The sequence below is a fragment of the Cervus canadensis genome, chromosome X (assembly GCF_019320065.1).
Source record: "Cervus canadensis isolate Bull #8, Minnesota chromosome X, ASM1932006v1, whole genome shotgun sequence".
NCBI lineage: Eukaryota > Metazoa > Chordata > Mammalia > Artiodactyla > Cervidae > Cervus > Cervus canadensis.
Window position 1 is genome coordinate 145900180 of NC_057419.1, and position 23750 is coordinate 145923929.

At 38.6% G+C, this 23750-nt stretch overlaps 1 protein-coding gene and 1 pseudogene across 4 annotated transcripts in view; one reads left to right on the forward strand and one right to left on the reverse strand.

The window, feature by feature from the left end:
• Positions 1 to 4374: 4374 nt before the first annotated feature.
• LOC122436222 lies at positions 4375 to 4527 on the forward strand (annotated as a pseudogene).
• A 5534-nt stretch (positions 4528 to 10061) lies between these two features.
• Positions 10062 to 23750, reverse strand: part of TMLHE (trimethyllysine hydroxylase, epsilon) — a 61614-nt gene continuing 47925 nt past the window's right edge. For all 4 annotated transcript variants that reach the window (XM_043458891.1, XM_043458890.1, XM_043458889.1 and 1 more), the window contains 3 exons: positions 15842 to 16078; positions 12823 to 12961; positions 10062 to 12036 (listed from right to left, as the gene is read on the reverse strand). In XM_043458891.1, coding sequence (XP_043314826.1) covers positions 11905 to 12036; positions 12823 to 12961; positions 15842 to 16078 — 508 coding nt within the window. In that variant the 3' untranslated portion in view covers positions 10062 to 11904. The remainder of the gene's footprint in view (positions 12037 to 12822; positions 12962 to 15841; positions 16079 to 23750) is intronic.

Here is a 23750-nt window from a genome sequence, read left to right on the forward strand (position 1 = left end):
GGGGCGCACAGTCTGTGACAGGCAGACTCCCTGAGGTCACCAATTTCGCATGCCCCCCCACCCCCACCCCCACCCCCGCAGGCCTGGGCCTGCAAAGACATGGCGCTGGCAGGATGCTGCTCACCCTGCCCATTGGACCCTGTCTTTGTCAGAATGCTCCCTTCCCACGGGAGGAGACCTTTGTACAGAGAAGGCAGCAGACCACCCAGTGGCACCAAGTGTGCACTGGCGGTGCTGGGCCACCATCACCACCGTGTCTAGAACGTTGGCACCACCACAAAGAGAAACCCCTGTACCGGCCAGGCACTCACTCCCCACTGCCCCCTCCTGCAGTTTCCCCCACCGCACCCCTGTAGTCCTCAGGCAAGCACTCATCAGGTTCTTGTCACAGCCCTTGGCCTGTTCTGTCGACTTCCTAGAGGTGGAGGCATACAATAGATAGGTGGCCTTCTGTGTCTGGCTGCTGTCACTGAGCATAGGGCCCATGCCCGTGGTGGCACAAATCAGCACTTCTTTCCTTTTCCTGGCTGAATAGTATTTCACTGTTTGGCTAGACCACACATGTTTTGTATCCACTCAGCAGTGGATGGACATTTGGGTGACTTCTCCCTTGTGCCTACTGTGGTGGACATTCCTCTATGGGGTTCTGTGTGAATGCCTGTTTTCAGCTCTTTGGGATGTATGTCCATGAATACATTTATGGGTTTATTTCCAGACTCTTAATTGTATTCCACTGATCTATGTGTCTATCCCTATGCTAGTACTACACAGTTCTGATAGCTGTAGTTTTGGAGTAAGTTTTGAAATACGGAAGTAGGTGTCCATCATGCCTTGGTACACTGTCCCAAATATATATTGTTAGTCTGTTTCCCGGCCTTCCTGAAAGGGACCTAGAAGTTTTTAGTGAGTGTGATTTTGAACTAGGAGAATACCTTTTGGGGCCTATTGGACACTGGCTCTGATCTCACACTAATTCCAAGATGCCCCAAGTGTCATTATGGTCCATCAGTCATAGTAGGAGCTTATTTTAGGTCAAGGGATCAATGAAATTTTATCTTAGGCCCATCTCCATTGGGTCAGGTGTGAACCCAAACCAACCCCATGCTTATCTATACAGTTCTGGAATGCAAAATAGGATAGACATATTCAGCAGCTGGCAGAGTCCACAACACATCTGTTCCCTGACCTGCAGAGTGAGGGCCATTTTGGCATGGATGGCAAAATGGAAGCAATTAGAATTGCCTCTATCTAGAAATATAGTATACCAAATTGTTGCACATACCTGAGTGGATTTCAGTGATTTGCAGTACCATCAAGGGCTACAAACATGCAGGAGTGATGATTTCCTCCACATCCCCATTAAAAGTAGCCTATTTGGCCTGTGCAGAAAACAGATGGTCTTGGAGAATGAGAGTGGGTTTTCATTAGCTTGACCAGGTGGTGATTTCAATTTCAGGTGATGTACCAATGTAGTTTCATTGCTTGAGCAAATTGACATCTCCAGTGCCATGCTACCTGCCCCCTTCATGGATCACAGCCTTGTCATGGTGAAGGCACTTGTATAACTCAATGAAGCTATGATCCATGCCATGCAGGCCCACTGAAGACGGATCAGTCATATTGGAGAGTTCTGACATATCATGGTCCACTGGAAGAGGAAATGGCAACCCACTTCAGTATTCTGCCTTGAAAACTCCATGGAGAATAGGAAAAGACAAAAAGATATGACACCAGAAGATGATCTCCCCAGGTTGGAAGGTGTCCAATAAGCTACTGGTAAAGAGTGGAGGTCAATTCAGATACCATTATATCTACTATGTGGCCAAGAATTGCTTAGAAGAAATGGAATAGTTTAATAGTCAATAAAAGAGACTAAAATGGAATTCTTGGGTCCAATCTCAAAAATGACAGAATGATTTCAGTCTGTCTCCAAGCAAACCATTCAACATCACAGTAATCCAAGTCTATGTCCCAATCACTGATGCCAAAGAAGCTGAAGTTGAACGGTTCTATGAAGACCTAAAACACCTTCTAGAACTAACACCAAAAAGATGTCCTTTTCATCATAGAGGACTGGAATGCAAAAATAAGAAGTCAAGTGACACCCAAAATAACAGGCAAATTTGGCCTTGGAGTACAAGATGAAGCAGGGAAAAGGCAAAGAGAGTTTTGCCAGGAGAATGCACTGGTCATAGCAAACACCCTCTTCCCACAACACAAGAGACAACTCTATGTATGGACATCATCAGATGGTCAATACCTAAATCAGATTGATTATATTTTCTGCAGCCAAAGATGCAGAATTTCTATACAGTCAGCAAAAACAAGACGTGGAGCTGACTGTGACTCAGATCATGAGCTCTTTATTGCAAAATTCAGGCATACAGGGAGAATGGAAGGGAAGAACGTAGGGAAAGAATGGGAAAGAAGAATGTAGGGAAAGAATGTACAGGAAGAATGAAGGGAAAACCAATAGGCCATTCAGGTATAACCTAAATCAAATCCCAGTGGAGGTGATGAGTAGATTCAAGTGATTAGATGTGGTAGACAGAGTTCCTGAAGGACTATGGACAGGGGTTCATAACATTGTACAGTAGGCAGTGACCAAAACTCTCCCCCCAAAAGAGGAATGCAAGAAGGCAAAGTGGTTGTCTGAGGAGGTTTTACAAACAACTGAGCAAAGAAGAGAAGCAAAAGGCAAACGGGAAAGGGAAAGATATACCCAACTGAATGCAGAGTTCAAGAGAATAGCATGGAGAGATGAGGAAGACTTGTTAAATGAACAATGCAAATAAATAGAGGAAAACCACAGACTGTGTGGATCACAGCAAACTGTGGAAAATTCTTAGAGATGGGATACCATACCAGACCACCTTACTGTCTCCTGAGAAACCTGTATGCAGGTCAAGAAGCAACAGTTAGACTGGGCCATGGAACAACATACTAGTTCCATATTCGGAAAGGTGTATGGCAAGGCTGTATATTGTCATCCTGCTTATTTATCTTATATGCAGAATATATTCATGCCAAATGCTGAGCTGAATGAGTCACAAGCTGGAATCACGATTTCTGGGAGAAATGTCAACAACCTCAGATATGCAGATGATACAACTCTAATGTCAGAAAGTGAAGAGGAACTAAAGAGCCTCTTGAGGGTGAAAGAAGAGAGTGAAAGATCTGGCTTAAAACTCAATATTCAAAAACCTACATTCATAGCATCCAGCCCCATCACTTCATGGCAAATAGAAGGGGAAAATGTGGATGTAGTGATAGATTTTGACTTCTGGGGCTCCAAAATCACTGTGGATGGTGACTGCAGCCATGAGATTAAAAGACGCTTGCTCCTTGGAAGAAAGACTGATGAGAAACCTAGACAGTGTGTTGAAAAGCAGAGAAGTTGCTGATAAAGGTCTGTATAGTCAAGGCTATGGTCTTCCCAGTGCTCACGTACGGTTGTGAGATCTTTACTGTAAAGTTGGCAGAACACCAAAGAATTGATGCCTCAGACTGTGGTGCTGGAAAAGACTCCTGAAAGTCCCTTGGACAGCTAGGAGATAAAACCAGTAAGTCTTAAGGAAATCAATCCTGAATACTTGTTGGAAGAACTGATGCTGAAGCTCCAGCATTTTGGTCATCTGGTGGAACAGTCAATTCATTGGAAAAGTCCCTGATGCTTGGAAAGATTGAGGGTAGAAGAAGAGGGCATCAAAGGATGAGATGTCTGGATGGTATCACCAATACAATGGACATGAACTTGGGCAAACTCAGGAGATGGTCAGGGACAGGGAGGCCTGTTGTGTTGCAATTCATGTGGATCATAAAGAGTCAGACACGACTGTGTGACTGAACAACACAATGATAATTCTATGTTTCTTTTATTGAGGAACCACCAACCTCACTGATTTCCACAGGGGTCTGCCATTTTTGCATTCCCAAAAAGCAGTGAATGAAGGTCCCAGTTTGTCCACATCTTCTCCAAAACTTGTTATTTTTTTGTTTTTTTTTTTTTTTGCTTGTAATAACCATTGTAGTGGGTGTGAAGTGGTATCTCACAGTGATTTTTATTTGCATTTCTCTAATGGCTAAAGATTAATAATCTCAGATATGCAGATGACACCACCCTTATGGCAGAAAATGAAGAAGAACTAAAGAGTCTCTTGATGAAAGTGAAAGAGGACAGTGAAAAAGTTGGCTGAAAGCTCAACATTCAGAAAACTAAGATCATGGCATCTGGTCCCATCACTTCATGGCAAATAGATGGGGAAACAGTGGCTGACTTTATTTTTATGGGCTCCAAAATCACTGCAGATGGTGATTGCATCCATGAAATTAAAAGACAATTACTCCTTGGAAGGAAAGTTATGACCAACCTAGACAGCATATTAAAAAGCAGAGACATCAAGTGTAGTATCTGTTCTAATCAGTTTAATATCTGATACGTCCTCTATCCGAGGACAATATATTAAATGGATTTTTGGAATTAGGAGTTGGAATAGGAGCTTGCTCCGTCCACTCCAAAAAAAAAAAAAAAAAAAAAGCAGAGACATTACTTTGTCAACATAGGTCCGTCTAGTCAAGGCTATGGTTTTTCCAGTGGTCATGTATGGATGTGAGAGTTGAACTATAAAGAAAGCTGAGTGCTGAAAAATTGATGCTTTTGAACTGTGATGTTGGAGAAGACTCTTGAGAGTCCTGTGGACTGCAAGGAGATCCAACCAGTCCATCCTAAAGGAGATAAGTTCTGGGTGTTCACTGGAAGGACTCATGTTGAAGCTGAAACTCCAATACTTTGGACACCTGATGCGAAGAGATGACTCATTGGAAAAGACCCTGATGCTGGGAAAGATTGAGGGCAGGAGAAGAAGGGGATTACGGAGGATGAGATGGTTGGATGGCATCACCGACTCAATGGACATGGGTTTGGGTGGACTCCAGGAGTTGGTGATAGGCAGGGAGACCTGGCGTGCTGCGGTTCATGGGGTTGCAAAGAGTTGGACATGACTGAGCGACTGAGCTGAACTGAATGGCTAAATATGTTGAGCATCTTTTCTCGTGCTTCTTGGACATTTGCACATCTGCTTTGGAGGAATGCCTATTCAAGTCCTTTGCTTATTTAATTAGGTTGCTTGTCTTTTTGTTGTTAACTGGTTACGGTTCTTTATGCATTCTGGAAAGTACACCCTTATCAGATATAGGATTTGCAAATGTTTCTCCCATCGTGTGGATTGTCTTTTCAATTTCTTTTATTTCTAAGTCAGACAGAAAGGAGAAATATATGACATCCCTTATAGGTGGGATCTAAAAAGAAATGACACAAACAAACTTACAAACAGAAAGAGACTCACAGACTTAGAAAATGAACTTATGGTTGCCGAGGAGAAGGGATAGTCAGGGACTTTGGGAAGGTCATGTACACATTGCTATATTTAAAATGGATAACCAACAAGGACCAACGGTATAGCACAGGGAACTCTGCTCAGTGTCATGTGGCAGCCTGGATAAGAGGGGAGTTTGGGGGAGAATGGATACATGTATATGTTTGGCTGAGTTCCTTTATTGTTCACCTGAAACTACCACACAATTGTTACTCGGTTATACCCCAATACAAAGTAAAAAGTTTAAACTTTGGGTAAAAAAATGTTAAAAACAGATTTTTCTATTTTTCATACCCTCTCCTGATTTCCCCTCTTTCCCCCCAGTTTATTCTATATCTACATTGTCAGTATATAGAGATATTACATATTACACACTATCTACTTAATAACCAAAATTTAGCCTTGGTTCTTAATCATAATTTTTTCTTTCTTTATTTTTAATTGGAGGAGAATTGCTTTACAATGTTGTGCTGGCTTCTGCCATACCTCAACATGAATTAGCCATAGGTATACATATGTCCCCTCCTTCTTGATCCTCTGACTGTCCGTCCCACTTCCCACCCCATCTCACCCCTCTAGGTTGTACAGAGCACCAGATTTGAGCTCCCTTTGTCATACAGTAAATTTCCACTGGCTATCTGTTTTACATGTGGTAATGTATATGTTTCTATGCTACTATCTCAATTCATCCCACCCTCCCCTTCCCCCACTGTGTACACAAGTCTGTTCTCTATGTCCACATCTCCATTTGTTGTTGTTCAGTCGCTCAGTGGTGTCCCACTCTTTGCGACCCCATGAACTGCAGCACAACAGGTTTCCCTGTCCTTCACCATCTCCTGGAGTTTGCTCCAACTCATGTCCCTTGAGTCAGTGATGCCATCCAACCATCTCATCCTCTGTTATCCCCTTCTTCTCCTGCCTTCAATCTTTCCCAGCATCAGGGTCTTTTCCAATGAGTCAGCTCTTTGTATCAGGTGGCCAAAGTACTGGAGCTTCAGCTTCAGCATCAGTGCTTCCACTGAATATTCAGGGTTTATTTTCTTTAGGATGGACTGGTTGGATCTCTTTGTAGTCCAAGGGACTCTCAAGAGTCTTCTCCAACACCACAGTTCAAAGGCATCAGTTCTTCAGCACTCAGTCTTTTTTACTGTCCAGGATGTGAGACTACTGGAAAAATCATAGTTTTGACTACACAGACCTTTGTAGGCAAAGTAATGCCTCTGCTTTTTAATATGCTGTCTAGGTTTGTCATAGCTTTTCTTCCAAGGAGCAAGAGTCTTTTAATTTCATGGCTGCACCATGGAAATACAGCAGTCACAATCTGCATTGATTTTGGAGCCCAAGAAAATAAAGCCTTTCACTGTTTCCATTGTTTCCCCATCTATTTGCCGTGAAGTGATGGGACTGGCTGCCATGATCTTAGTTTTTTGAATGAAAAAATGAAGATCCTCTGTCCCCGCAGCAGGTCACTGCTGACTCATGCTTCTTCTGGAGACTCTCAGACACTCAAAGGCAGGTCTGGCTCAGGCTCTTTTGAGGGTCACTGCTCCTTTCCCTTAGTCCTGGTGCATCTTTATTGCTTCCCTGCAAATAAGCTCATCAGTACCATCTTTCTATATTCCATACACATGCATTAATATACAATATTTAGTTTTCTCTTTCTGATTTACTTCACTGTGTAACAGTCTGTAGGTTCATCCATCTCATTAGGACTGACTCAAATGTGTTCTTTTTAATGGCTGAGTAATATTCCAATGTATATATGTACAACTTCTTTATCCATTCATCTGTTAATAGACATCTAGTTTGCTTCCATGTCCTAGTTATTGTAAATAGTGCTGCAACTCACATTGGGGTACATGAATCTCTTTCTATTATGATTCTCAATTTCTAGATAGACTTATTTGATGCACAAAAGTTTTTGATTTGGATAGTGTCCAATTTATTTTTTCTTTTGTGCTTGTGTTTTTTGCTGTCATATTTTAGTAACCATTGCCTAATTCAAAGTCATGGAGATTTACACGTTTTATTACAAACATTTTATAGTTTCAGCTCTTTACATTTCGGTCTGTGATCCATTTAGTGTTGATTTTTTTTTTTACATGATGTGAAATTAGGGGTCCAAATTAATTCTTTTGTTTATGGATATCCTCTCATCTCACCAGCATTTTTTGAGGAGTTTAGTCATTCCTCTACTGAATGATCTTGGCACCCTCATTGAAAACCAACTATTTACAGACACATGGATTTATTTTTGATTTGAAATCCTGAAACATTGGCCTATATGACTGCCATTTTGCCAGCACCACACTTTTTAGAATTGCTATAGTCTTGTTAGAAGTTCTTAAATTAGGAAATGTGTGTTCTCCAGTTTTGTTCTTTCTCAAGATTGTTTTGGCTATCTTCCTTCCTTGCATTTACATATGAATTTTAGGACCAGCTTTTCAGTTTTTACAAATAAGCCAGGTTAGACTCTAACAGGCATAGCACTGAATCTGTATATTGCCTGTGGGATTATAGCCATCTTAACAATATTATGTGTTCAATCCACTTACATGGGATGGGTTTACATTTCCTTGGGGCCTCTTTCATTTTTTTCAGCAACATTTTGCAGTTCTTAGAGTACAAGTCTTGCACATTTTCTGTTAAATTTATTTCTCAGTATTTTATTACTTTTGACAATACTGTAAAATGGATTACTTTCCTAAACTAATTTTTAGTTGTTCATTGCTAGTATATATAGAGAAGCATAATTGATTATTGCACATTGGCCTTGGATTCTGCAACTTTGCTGAGCTCATTGCATATATGAATAGGTTGTTGTGGGTTTTTGGTGGATTCTTTATTGTTTTATATATGCAAAAAGCATGTCATCTACAAATAGAGATAGTTTTCCTCATTCCTTTCTAGTCTGGATCCCTTTATTTTTCCTGCCTAATTGCCCTGACTAGAGCTTTGAATACAATATTGAATAGAAGTGACAATAACATCGCTTCTCAGCCTTTTGGCTAAGATCAAGTGTAGAAGTGACAATAACAGACATCCTCGTCTTGTTCCTGATGCTAGAGGGAAGCCATCTACTCTTTTACCATTAAGTATGATGCTATCTGTGAGTTTTCCATTAGGTGCTCTCTATCAGGTTGAGGAAATTCCCTTCTATTCCTATTTTGTTGAATTCATTTTTATGAAATAGATGTTGGATTTTGTTGAATTCATTTTTATGCAACAGGTGTTGGATTTTGTCAAATGCCCCCCCCCCCCATCTATGAGATGATCATGAGCACCTTCTCCACATTCTATAAATATGGTGTATTACATTAATTGATTTCCATGTGTTGAACCAACATTATATTCATGGAATAAATCTCACTTGATCACCATGTATGTGCTGCGCTGTGTTTAGTCACACAGTTGTGCCAAACTTTGTGCAACCCCATGGACTGTAGCCTGTCCAGCTCATAGGTCCATGGGGTTTCTCCAGGCAAGAATACTGGAGTGGGTTGCCATACCCTCCTCCAGGGTATCTTCCCAACCCAATGATCGAACCCAGGTCTCCCGCATTGCAGGTGGATTCTTTACTGTCTGAGCCACTAATTCTGATTCTTTTCTTTCACCACCTGAGAAGTGTCATGCCAGTTCCTTCTGACCTCAGTGGTTTCTGATGTGAAATCCATGTAAATCAGTTTTCCCCACACATGAAAGATATTGTTTCTCTCTTGCTGCTTTCAAGACTTTTTTTCTAGGCCTTTAGTTTTCAGAAGTTTGACGGTGGTGTATCTTGATGTGGATTTCTTTGGGCTTATTCTATTTAGGATTCACTCAACTTCTTCAATCTGTACATTTATGTCTTTTGCCACACAGAAAATTTTCAGCCATTATTTCTTTGAATACTTTCCAGTCCCACCTTCTTTCTCCTGTCCTCTAGCACACCAATGAGAAAAATCTCAGCCCTTTTGTTATATGCCCACAGGTCCCCAAGGCTCTGTTTATTTTTCCCCCTACTCATTTGGGTCCCAGCCACATGTTGTAACCAGCCCTGTATGGTTCATGGTCTTAATGTAGTTCTGTTTTCAAAGACTTTGCAATGTTATTCAGTTTGGATTCTTTCCCATTATAGTTTATTGCAAGATATTGAATATAGTTCCCTGTGCAGTTAGTAAGCTCATATATGATAGTATGTATCTATTAATCTCATACTTCTCATTCTCCTCCCTTTCCCCTTTGGTAACCATAATTTTGTTTTCTATGTACGTATGTTTCTGTTTTGTAAATAAGTTCTTTTTTTTTTTTTAAGATTTCTCATATAAGTGATATCATATACTTGTTCTGGAGAACAGAAAAAATGGAGTCTTTGCCAGCAGAGCAAAGTAGATACTCTACACTATTACCATAATGATTTAGGCTAGATGTCTTGTGAGTGGGGGACAGATTGTAACAGATGTGGAGGATTTTATAATTATAGTAAAGGGCTTCCCAGGTGGCACAGTGGTAAAGAATCTACCTGCCAGTGCAGGATACATAAGATATGTGAGTTTGTTCACTGGGTCGGGAAGATTCCCTGGAGGAGAGCATGGCAACTCACTCCAGTATTCTTGCCTGGAGAACCCCATGGACAGAGGAGCCTGGTGGGCTACAGTCCATGGGGTTGCAAAGAGTCAGACCACTTAGTGACTAAACAACAACAAATACTCTTTAATACATTAATTTAATCATCAGTCCTTTGACCTAAGAGGAAAACACTTTCTATGGAAGACCCCTAAGGATTCCTATGCAGTACAATTAAAATGCAGAAATATTTGAGAACATAGTTTGGTGCCCTGGATGGGTCAATAAAATAATGCATAAATTGTTAAATGTGAACTAAGAACTTTCTGTAAACATCAGATTAGTCTCTATTCCCTGTCAGAGAATACTGACTTTGATTTGTGACTCCTATCCTCACTAATAATGCTTTTTTCCTCTTACATAAATCCTAGCCTGGATTGTCTTACATCATTCTATAGCAGTCAATGTGGTTATACTTCATTTTCAATGAAAGCCAACAGAAAATAAATCTCAAACCTATCCTTCTGTCTCTCTCCCCCTCCCCCCTTCTCTCCACATATAAGGGAAAATCATTAAAAATAAAAGAAACCAATTATACCTAACCCAGTCAAATCTTGGCAGTTGACATGTAGAATATTTTAAGACAGAAAAAGAGAGCAGCAGAAATGGAGGAAAACATTGCATCATAAATTCCTTCAAAAATTAAAATGCAAGTTTGGATAGTAATCTCCACTTTCTGTGTTTTGTGTGCATGTGGGCATGCACATGCATGTGTGTATGTGTGTGCATGTGTGAATTATGATATGGAACCTCAGAAATCTCTAAAAACCTTTGTGTAATTATCCCTCACAGAATTACCAAACGGATGGGTTTTACTCCTCGAGAGATGATTTAGAAGAGATAATTCTTCTCACAAGATAAAATACTATGTATTCAGTTCCCACCTTATCACTGAGCTTGTGCTATGAAGCAATTCCTACAATATCTGTAGTTCTAGGAGACCACAGAAAAAAAATTTAAGCTTTCAGTTAAACCAAGGGGTCCCTAACTAGGTGAGGAACCAGGCCACACAGCAGCAGGTGAGCAGTGGGTGAGTGAGCAAAACTTCCTAAGTATTTACAACCTTTCCTCATTGTTGCACTTGAATTGTCTCGAAACCACACCCCCCTACTCCTGCCACCCTGGCCCAGTTCGTGGAAAAATTGTCTTCCACGAAACCAGTCCCTGGTGCCAAAAAGCTTGGGGAATGCTGCTCTAGGCCACTGGTTCTCAAAGTGTAGTCCAAAGACACCTGGAGTAGTCCCTGAGATTCTTTTAGTGGGTCTGTGTATTATTAATAAAAATATTTTAAATAACAATATTAAGATGATATTGCCTTTTCCATTTAATTATCTAATGAACGTACAGAAGACTTTTCCAGAGGCTATATGACATGTGATGAAGTCATCTCTCTGATGGATGTATGCTGTTTTGTTCTTAAATTTTAAACATTTCTAAGTCTTCATATCTAATATAATTAGTAGCAATAGATATAACCCACATCTAAGCACTTTTTGGTGTCCTCAGTAGTGTTCAAGTGTTTGGATGTCTTAAGACCAAAAAATGTTGCAAATTTCAGCTCTAGCTAGACTGCATTATTCCTATAATTCTCTTCTTTCTGATAGATCCTGTTGAAACAAATTTTTACCTAGTGACTATTATTCTTTCTCATCAATGTGATGATTATATTTCTGTAGAAGATTGACCAAAATTACATCAAAAGATCTAAAAACCAAATGAGTCCACGTTGTAACTTAGGGAAGAGAGATACCATATGAGATGGTCTCTCTAAGGTTTTCCTTACTAGAAAAAGGGGAGGCTTTTGTTTCATGTGATGATGTGAGGAGACAATTTGAAGTTGGTATTGGCACAATATTATTCTGCTGATATGAAATGAAATTCTGATAGGGTGTCAGGCATGTTCATAATCTCAATGCCATCAATTTTAAGCCTGAAGGCCCAAGAGACGAGCAGTGTTTAATACATCATCCCTTGTTAAATAGCAGCCACAGAGTTGGCGGTAGCCTGTGAAGGATTCCCTGCCATGTAGGACACGCCAGTTGTCTATAAATAGGACCTGTGAACAGGAAAAAAAAAAGAGAGAGGAAAAATACTCAGAACAAGTGCAGACCACAGGAATCATAAATCAGAAGAGATCATTTAAAATAAAAATTTTAGGTTGTTCTCTGATTACATTTAATGAGATTTTTTTTTAAAATTTTGAGATTAAGTAAACATTTGACTCCAGTAATCTTGCCTAGAAAATTCCATGGAGGAGCCTGTTGGGCTACAGTCAATGGAGTCACAGAGTCAGACACGACTGAGTGACTTCACTTTCTTTCTATCTTTAAACATGTGACAACTAGGATGTGCATAGCTCTGTATCAGGCTAAATGGAAATAACAAAGGCAACAGTAGATAACAGGCCCTGTATCTGAGGAGGTTATATTTCTTGAGTAATTATTCTTTCATCAAAGCAAACCAGATCATTGGTTTCTTTTGTTCTTTTAATTCTCTCTCTCTCTCTCTCAAAGAGTTAAACTGTTTCACTGTCTTACACTAAGCTAGAGATGTTCTTTATCCAGAGGAAATATGAAGAGCCAAAAAAAAAAAAAGGAATCATGAAGTCAGATGGACCCTTAGGGACTATCAAGTTCAACTCACTCATGTTACAAATAGAACCATTGATGGGTAGATACTCGGGGGAGCCTGCTTCTGGGTCATTCAGTAAGTGAGTGGTAGGACCAGGGCCAATACCCAGGACTCCCTTCTTTTTTTTTTCCTTTGTAACATTTTGACTCATATATTCAATAAATCCTTACTCTTCACTGCTTACGTGATGTCTATTGAGCTTGGCACCCACCTTGCCAGGCTTGAGTTTGACCCAAAACTCATTCTCAGGCCTCCTCAACTCTCTGGTTAGAGTCCGGTGTGCTGTATACCAACGATGGACAACATCATAAGGTACAGTATTTATGACAGCCCGGTCATAGTTGTTGTACCTAAGGTGAAATTGTGAGAAAGAAAGATTTCCCCCAAAACATATTAAAACATCTGTTGCTGATGGGGCAATTTTATATAAGGCTTTCCCTATATTCATTACTTGTCCATTGATGATGTGGCAATAATAAGCTAATGTTCTCTCAAGACTATAAGATTTTAAAGAAGAGTTCCACTGCCTGTTGACCATATTTATTTTTTCCTTTGAAAACTCTGAGGGTAGGGGATAGAAGAAAGTTCTAGCTGGTTTCCACCATCTTAGAATATTATGTTTTGTTTGTTTTTATATATTTTTTGGCCACACCACATGGCATGTCTTTCACCTCACCCAAGGATAACTGTTATACCATCATGACTTCTGTCACCACAGATTAGTTTTGCTTATTTATAAAACTTTATATAAATGGAATACTATAGTATGTACTTTTTTGTGTCTGGCTTCTTTCATTTAATGTTATATTTAGAAGATTTATCATTATTGTACCGCATGTCAATAGTTCATTCATCCTTCATGTTGAATAGAATTTTATTGTGGGACTATACCACAATGTATTCATCCATTCAAGGTTTCCCTTGTGGCTCAACTGGTAAAGAATCTCCCGGCAGTGTGGAAGACCTGGGTTTGCTCCCCGGGTTGGGAAGATCCTCTGGAGAAGGGAACGGCTGCCCACTCCAGTATTCTGGCCTGGAGAATTCCATGGACTGTATAGTCCATGGGGTCACAAAGAGTCGGACATGACTGAGGGACTTTTGGACATGACTGAGGGACTTTCACCCATTTATCCATTCTATTGATAGACATGTAAGTAATTTCCAGTTTGTAACTATTACAAATAGTGCTGGAGGTTCTGGTCTATAATAGAAACAAATCTACAGTTACACAGAGAACAATTCCCTATGAAAGAAATCTGGAAACTGAGTGACTCCTACATATTGGTGAATGAGAAATAAAAAAATATCAAAATGGATAGGAAAGGCTGAGACAACTCAAATAATAAAAAGACAATCCAGTGAAAAAGTGGGCAAAATATCTAACTAGTTACTTAGCAAAAGGAGATATATGAATGGCCAATATGCACGTGGAAATAAGCTCAACATCATCAGTCACCAAAAAATACACATTAGAACACCAAGGAGATATCCAGTATAATGGCTACAATTAATGACTGAAAACACCAAGTATTAGCAAGGATGTGGAGAAGCTACAACTTTCATACATTGTTGACAACTGTAAAATGGAACACATGCTTTAGTAAAAGTTGCTAATGAAACTAAAAAGTCACGTACTCTATGATCCAGCAGTTCCACTCTTAGGTATTTATCTGTGTGAAATGAAAACACATATCTACAAAGATAGTTTTACATGAACATTGATGGCAGCTTTATTCAAAATAATCCCAAACAGGAAACAGCCCAGGTGTTTATTCATAAAAGAATGGATTTGTTCCAGGATGCGAATTTCTAGAACAGGCAAAACAAATCTATGGTGGTAAAAAATAAAAACAGATGTTTCCTCTCAGTGTGTGTGTAGGGTTGGGCTGACAAGGGGTATAAAGGTACTTTCTGTAGTGATGGTAATAGTCTATATCTTGATAGACATTTGGGTTACATAGGTGTATGCAGTTTTAAAAACTCAGCAAGTGTATATTCAATATTTATACCAACATTGTGTGTATATACATTGTATGTATATTTTATATCAAAATTAAACATCTGTAAACAAATATTGAATTTTAGACTTAAGGTTATAAATGTTGAAGTACATTGGGAGACATATATCTTCAATGTTTTGTGCAATGTATCAAAAATAAGATTAATTTAAAAACAGAAGGATTATAATGATTCATGTCAATGTATGGCAAAAATCACTACAATATTGTAAAGTAATTAGCTTCCAACTAATAAAAATAAATGAAAAAAAATAAACAGAAGGATAGAAAGATAGATAGATTGGTAATAAAGCAAGTATGTGCTGCACTGTGCTTAGTCGCTCAGTAATGTCTGACTCTTTGCAACCCCATGGACTGTAGCCTGCCAGGTTCCTCTGTCCATGGGGATTCTCCAGGCAAGAATACTGGAGTGGGTAGCCTATCCCTCCTCCTGAACCAGGGTCTCCTGCATTGCAGGTAGATTCTTTACCAGCTGAGCTATTAAGGAAGCCCAAAGCAAGTATAGCAATATCTTAATGGTAGAATCTCGGCGGTAGGTATACAAGTTTTCCTTGTAAACGCTTTTAATTTTTTTGTATTTAAAAGTGTTCATAATGAAATGTTGGGGAAAATATTGAGCTCATTGTTCTAGGCAATTGAGACACAAGAGATGATGGAGGGAGAGTTTTCCAGTGGAGCTTATCCCAGGGAAGTGATTTAGGATTTATGTAGTTCCTACTACAATACAGGGGCAACAATTTATTTTTATCTTCACAATTGTGTGTGAAGGAGCAGGCTTGAAATGAGTGGAGATGACAAGTTCAGTTTTGCATATGATGTGCTTTATGAATGTACAAGATACTAGGTGGCAATATACACAGGTCAGGAGAAATGCATAAATCTGGACAAGAGTCAAATGTTGTGGTTATCATGCCTTTAGGCACCCTAGCTGTTTGATCACTGAGCACAATTTAATAACCGTTTTTGTTTTAAAAGTGTTTTCATTTTTAAATGCCATGTGAAAAATCTGCCCCTCCAATCTAGTGTTCCTTGGCTGTTGGCCTATTTATTATTCTATGGGAATTTTAATAAGAATAGAAATTGTACTAATAAAAAGCTATGGAATAGCAATATTAAAATGTGACAGATGTAGGATCATAGGAATTTTCATTACATTAGAAAACTAATATCTGGCAAATATATTACATTGAGGGATAGTTCTTTGGTACTCACCTGATCAAATAGAGCTCTTTATTCCATGGGTAGATATTTAAGACTGGTCCAACCCCAATCATGTGGTTTTGACATTCTCCAACATTTTCAATATATTCATGCTTCAATGGCACTTTACTGAGGAGTTCAAATTCCTCAGGTGCCTTTTGAAGTACCTGTTCTGCTGCATAGAATCCATCAACTAGCAGTGTTCTGCCACCTGTTCCTTCATGCTTAAGACAGTGAAACACTTGAATGCTAAAGAAGGGAAAAATTAAATTACTCTGTTCAGTGGAGAAAAGAGAATACATCAAACTTTTAGAAAAAAAATGATTACTGATTCTACTTGTGTCATTTTCTTTTCATTAAGAAATAAATCTCATTTCCTAATTGTCTTCCAGTTGTACTTTTTTGTGTACTCTGACATATTAATGCCACTAAGGGTTCCTTCTAAATATATTCAATATGTACTGAAACCTATCTGTGTCAGACTTGGGCAATATGGGCATGAATAAGATATAGTCTCTGTTTTAAAGAAGCCCATAGTCTATCTAGAAGAATGAACCAAGTAAGTACTGGTAAAATATGATAGGCACCATAATAAAGTTATATACAAGACAGTGGAGCCATAAAGAGAGGAAATTATTATAGTGCGGTGTTGTATAGATAAATTTTTGAGATGTGGATGAGAATAATTTTGCTTAGTTTTAAAGAACAAGCAAGGCTTGGGCTGGAATGAGATTGAGGTGAGAAGAGAGCATTTCAGGCAGGAAAAAGGTATGACCAAAAATATCAATGTAGAAGAGCAAGGTATATTCAAGGAAGAGAGTGAAAAGTTCCTGTTGGCATAGCACAGAGAATCACAGGATTTTAAACTAAGATGCAATTCATGTCAATGTATGGCAAAAACCACTACAATATTGTAAAGTAATTAGCCTCCAACTAATAAAAATAAAGGAAAAAAAATAAATAAAAATGCAAACAAAAGACAAAAAAAATAAACTAAGGTGCGAGATTAACTGGTGAGAAGCAAGATGACAAAAACATGAAAAACAATGTGGATAACTGAAACTGGAGAGAAAAATACTGAGAACTTGAGCTTATAGAAAAGAGGACACATCTAAGAAATAAATGATTAGATGTGGAGGATGAAGAATAGGCAAAAATCTAGAATGACTGTAGGTTCTTCCCCTGGGCAACTTGACAAGTAATAATGCCCATTTGCCAAGAGAATGAGGCAGATGCATAACTGGATGGTAATAAGGGGCTGTGAACGGTTGAGGAAGACGTTCAGTTTAGGGACATTTTGAAATAATTAAGTTACATGTGACTGAAAAATTAATAGGAAAAAGCAAATCAATTATTAATGGACTGGAAACCTAAAGTAATAATTTCAAATTAACAAGGGAAAAATAAAATCAATAGTAATTAAGGAAAAAAAGCAAAAATAAGGAAAAGTAAACAATGAAGTAAAATAAGTGATAAACATAAATAAAGGTAGGAGGAATAAAATCAAGGAGAAAGTAGGGTAAATACAATTAAAATGAGGAAGGTCAGTCCTGGCTATGTTAAACTTTCTGCAAAATTTCTAGGTTAGGATTATTTAGTAGCCAGTTGAAGATGTTTATCTTAGAAGAGAGGTAGATTTTGTAGCTGTCTGTGAAGTGAAGTGAAGTTGCTCAGTCGTGTCCAACTCTTTGCGACCCCATGGACTGTAGCCCACCAGGCTCCTCCATCCATGGGATTTTCCAGGCAAGAATACTGGAGTGAGTTGCCATTTCCTTCTCCAGGAGATCTTCCCGACCCAGGGATTGAACCCTGGTCTCCCGCATTGTAGGCAAATGCTTTACTGTCTGAGCCACCAGGGAAGTCCTGTGTGTAGCTGTCTGTAGGTGATGGCTAAAGCCAAGAGCATAGAAGTCATTTGGAGAGATAATTTCAAGCAAGAAAAGAAGGAGAAGGAGAAAATCTTGAGGAACAATAATATTTATGACACAGACAAAAGAAAATAAGCCAGCATAGGAGACTGAGGAAAACTAACTATAGATGTAGAAGGAAAACTAGAAAAGAAAGGCTATTCAAGAAGAGGTAGAGGTTAATGGCCCCAGGATTCAAATAAGATAAAGACTTTAAGGTACATACTGGTGATTGAAATAAGTTGCTTGCTGGTGACTTTGGAGAGAGTAATTTTAATTGAGACGTGGTTGGATAAACTAGCTGACTACAGGTTTGAAGAGTGAATAAGAAGTGAGAATGAAAAGATACTGAATGTAGATAATTATTTTAATAAGCCTAGCTGTGAGGGTGAGGAATAAGGTGGGGCTGTAAGCAGAGGAAGACAGAGTCAAAGAAGTGTACAAAAGTAGAGATTTAAGAACTGAGAAGTTGATAGGCATGAGAAATCCCCGAGGAGGTCGGAAAGAATGAAATCCTGAGCAAAGGTAACTTTAGAAAGCATAAGGCATAAAATGATGATGATGATGATGACAATGGCTAAAATGATAAGAACAATAACTAGCATTTATTGAACACTTCATACATTCCAGGAAGTATCCAAGTGCTTTAAATACATCATGTAACTTAATCCCTGTGTGTGTGCTAAGTTGCTTCAGTGGTGTCTGACTCTTTGCGACCCCATGGGCTGTAGCCTGCCAGGCTTCCCTATCTATGGGATTCTCCAGGCAAGAATACTGGAGTGGATTGCCATTCCTTCCTCTGGGGGATCTTCCCAACCCAGGGATCGAACCCATGGCTCTTACGTTTCCGGCATTGGCAGGTGAGTCCTTTATCACTAGGGCCACCTGGAAGCCCAACTTAATCCCTAAGCAATACTAATGGGCAGGTTTTATTACTAGTCCCATTCCACAGATGAAAAAACTAAGGCACCGAGAGGTTCTTTTCCAAGATCACAAAGCTAATGCATGTTCCAGCTGGGATATAAATCCAGGTCTGGTTGATGCCATAGCCTGAACTCAACCACTCTCACTGTACTGTTGATGTACTTGGCTCTCCCCATTGACTAGAAAGGGTTAAATTAAATGCACAGCCAACTGGGTATCTACAGTAGTGGTAAGAGAGAAAACAGCTAGTCAATATTTGAACCTCAACTCCTGTCCAACTGTTTCTAATCCCATTTCCTCATATTCTTCTTTCTGTATCCCAGATAATGAGAATGCAGAGCTGTGGGTGGTTTTGTATATCGATAACATCGAGCCAGACATCTAAAAGATGTTTTATTCTTCCTTTTATGAAGCAAACATTCTTAGGTTCCAATCCTCAAAGGAAATCGGAGTAACTACAATTAACTGGATATTATCATCCTCTCATATTGTCTTTATGAATTCACGAGTGCACATGTGCTAAGTCACTTCAGTCATGTCTGACTCTGTGCAACACCATGGACTGTAGCCCACCAGGCTCCTCTGTCCATGGGGTTCTCCAGGCAAGAATGCTGGAGTGGGTTTCCATGCTCTCCCCCAGGGCATCTTCCCAACCCAGGGATTGAACTCGCCTCTCTTATGTCTCCTACACTGGTAGGTGCATTCTTTACCACTAGTGCCACCTGGAAAGCCCTTATGAATTCATACTTACACACGTTTTACTAATATATTTGTGCCTCGGGTTCATTATCTATATGTAGAAGATCAACAAACAACAGAAACAGCAGCAACAAAATAGCCATAGAGGTACCTCTAATAAGTGGCAAATGGTAGGAAAGTTAATTATGGTATCTATCATATCAAGTAATTACCATTTCTTTTCTGTGGTGAGAAAGATCTAGTCTCTGTTAGCTACTAGTGGTGATCATGTCACAGTACATAACTGTATCAAATCAACACATTGTACAACTCATATTTACATAATGTTATACATCAATTATATATCAATAAAGCTGGAAAAAAAGATGGCGTATATTATCTTTGGCTCAATAGCTACTGAGTCCACACAAGAAGGTTATTTTTCGACATAGAAGAAATAAAAAAGAGTCAACATATAATGAATAATGCAACAAATGAGATCAAAAACACTCTTGAGGGAACCAACAGTAGAATAACAGAGGCAGAAGATAGGATAAGTGAGGTAGAAGATAGAATGGTAGAAATATATCTATGGTGAAACAGATCACCAGCCCAGGTGGGATGCATGAGACAAGTGCTTGGGCCTGGTGCACTAGGAAGACCCAGAGGAATCGGGTGGAGAGGGAGATGGGAGGGGGGATCGGGATGGGGAATAAGTGTAAATCTATGGCTGATTCATATCAATGTATGACAAAACCCACTGAAATGTTGTGAAGTAATTAGCCTCCAACTAATAAAAAAATTAAAAAAAAAAAAAAGATAGAATGGTAGAAATAAATGAAGCAGAGGGGAAAAAAGGAAAAAGAATTAAAAGAAATAAGGACAACCTCAGAGACCTCTGGGACAATGTTAAACGCCCCAACATTCGAATCATAGGAGTTCCAGAAGAAGAAGACAAAAAGAAAGACCATGAGAAAATACTTGAGGAGATAATAGTTAAAAACTTCCCTAAAATGGGGAAGGAACTAGTCACCCAAGTCCAAGAAACACAGAGAGTCACAAACAGGATAAACCCAAGGCAAAACACCCCAAGACACATATTAATCACATTAACTAAGATCAAACACAAAGAACAAATATTAAAAGCAGCAAGGGAAAAACAACAAATAACACACAAGGGGATTCCCATAAGGATAACAGCTGATCTTTCAATAGAAACTCTTCAGGCCAGAAGGCAATGGCAGGACATACTTAAAGTGATGAAAGAGAGAAACCTACAACCCAGATTACTGTACGCAGCAAGGATCTCATTCAAATATGAAGGATAAATGAAAAGCTTTACAAACAAGCAAAAGCTGAGAGAAATCAGCACCACCAAACCAGCTCTCCAACAAATGCTAAAGGATCTTCTCTAGACAGGAAACACAGAAAGGATGTTTAAACTCGAACTCCAAACAACCAAGTAAATGGCAACGGGATGATACTTATCAATAATTACCTTAAATGTAAATGGGTTGAATGCCCCAAACAAAAAACAATGACTGGCTGAATGGACACAAAAACAAGACCCATATATATGTTGTTTACAAGAGACCCACCTCAAAACAAGGGACACATACAGACTGAAAGTGAAGGGCTGGAAAAAGACGTTCCACGCAAATAGAGACCAAAAGAAAGCAGGAGTAGCAAAACTCATATCAGATAAAATAGACTTTAAAATAAAGGCTGTGAAAAGAGACAAAGAAGGACACTACATAATGATCAAAGGATCAATCCAAGAAGAAGATGTAACAAATTATAAATATATATGCACCCAACATAGGAGCACTGCAATATGTAAGACAAATGCTAACATGTATGAAAGGGGAAATTAACAATAACACAATAATAGTGGGAGACTTTAATACCCCACTCACACCTATGGATAGATCAACTAAACAGAAAATTAACAAGGAAACACAAACTTTAAATGATACAATAGACCAGTTTGACCTAATTGATATCTATAGGACATTTCACCACAAACAATGAATTTCACTTTTTCTCAAGTGCACATGGAACCTTCTCCAGGATAGATGGCATCCTGGGCGGCCAGAAATCTAGCCTTGTAAACTCAAAAAAATTGAAATCATTACAAGCATCTTTTCTGACCACAATGCAGTAAGATTAGATGTCAATTACAGGAGAAAAATTATTAAAAATTCCAACATACGGAGGCTGAACAATACGCTGCTGAATAACCAACAAATCACAGAAGAAATAAAAAAAGAAATCAAAATCTGCAGAGAAATGAATGAAAATGAAAACACAACAACCCAAAACCTATGGGATGCTGTAAAAGCAGTGCTAAGGGGAAGGTTCATAGCAATACAGGCTTACCTCAAGAAACAAGAAAAAAGTCAAATAAATAACCTAACTCTACACACAAAGCAACTAGGAAAGGAAGAAATAAAGAACCCCAGGGTTACTAGAAGGAAAGAAATCTTAAAAATTAGGGTGGAAATAAATGTAAAAGAAGCAAAAGAGACCATAGCAAAAGTCAACAAAGCCAAAAGCTGGTCCTTTGAGAAGATAAATAAAATCGACAAACCAATAGCCAGACTCATCAAGGAACAAACGGAGAAAAATCAAATCAACAAAATTAGAAATGAAAATGGAGAGATCACAAAAGACGACAAAGTAATACAAAGGATCATAAGAGATTACTATCAGCAACTATATGAAAATAAAATGGACAACTTGGAAGAAATGGGCAAATTCTTAGAAAAGTACAATTTTCCAAAACTGAACCAGGAAGAAATAGAAAATCTTAACAGACCCACCACAAGCATGAAATTGAAACTGTAATCAGAAATTTTCCAGGAAACAAAAGCCCAGGACCAGACGGCTTCACAGCTGAATTCTACCAAAATTTTAGAGAAGGGCTAACACTTATCCTACTCAAACTCTTCCAGAAAGTTGCAGAGGAAGGTAAACTTCCAAACTCATTCTGTGAGGCCACCATCACCCTAATACAAAAACCAGACAAAGACACCACAAAAAAAGAGAACTACAGGACAATATCACTGGTGAACATAGATGCAAAAATCCTTAACAAAATTCTAGCAAACAGAATCCAACAACATATTAAAAAGATCATACATCATGACCAAGTGGGTTTTATCTGAGGAATGCAAAGATTCTTCAATATCTGCAAATCAATCAATGTAATACACCACATTAACAAGTTGAAAGATAAAAACCATATGGTTATCTCAATAGATGCAGAGAAAGCCTTTGACAAAATTCAGCACCCATTTATGATAAAAAACCCTCCAGAAAGCAGGAATAGAAGAAACATACCTCAACATAATAAAGGCTATATATGACAAACCCACAGCAAACATTATCCTCAATGGTGAAAAATTGAAAGCATTTCCCCTAAAGTCAGGAACAAGACAAGGGTGCCCACTCTCACCCCTACTATTCAACATAGTTTTGGAAGTTTTGGCCACAGCAATCAGAGCAGAGAAAGAAATAAAAGGAATCCAGATAGGAAGAGAAGAAGTAGAACTCTCACTGTTTGCAGATGACATGATCCTCTACATAGAAAACCCTAAAGACTACACCAAAAAATTACTAAAGCTAATCAATGAATATAGTAAACTTGCAGGATATAAAATTAACACACAGAAGTCCCTTGCATTCCTATACACTAACAATGAGAAAACAGAAAGAGAAATTAAGAAATAATTCCATTCACCATTGCAATGAAAAGAATAAAATACTTAGGAATATATCTACCTAAAGAAACAAAAGACCTATATATAGAAAACTATAAAACACCACTGAAAGAAATCCAAGAGGACACAAATAGATAGAGAAATATACCATGTTCACGGATCAGAAGAATCAATATAGTGAAAATGACTTACTACCCAAAGCAATCTATAGATTCAACGCACTCCCTATCAAGCTACCAATGCTATTTTTCAGAGATCTAGAACAAATAATTTCACAATTTGTATGGAAATACAAAAACACCTCAAATAGCCAAAGCAATCTTGAGAAAGAAGAATGGAACTGGAGGAATCAACCTGCCTGATTTCAGGCTCTACTACAAAGCTACAGTCATCAAGACAGCATGGTACTGGTGCAAAGACAGAAGTATAGATCAGTGGAACAAAATAGAAAGCCCAGAGACAAATCCACACACCTATACACCTTATCTTTGACAAAGGAGGGCAAAGAATATACAATGGACAAAAGACAGTCCTCTTAACAAGTGGTGCTGGGAAAACTGGTCAACCACTTGTAAAAGAATGAAACTAGATCACTTTCTAACACCATACACAAAAATAAACTCAAAATGGATTAAAGATCTAAATGTAAGACCAGAAACTATAAAACTCCTAGAGGAGAACATAGGCAAA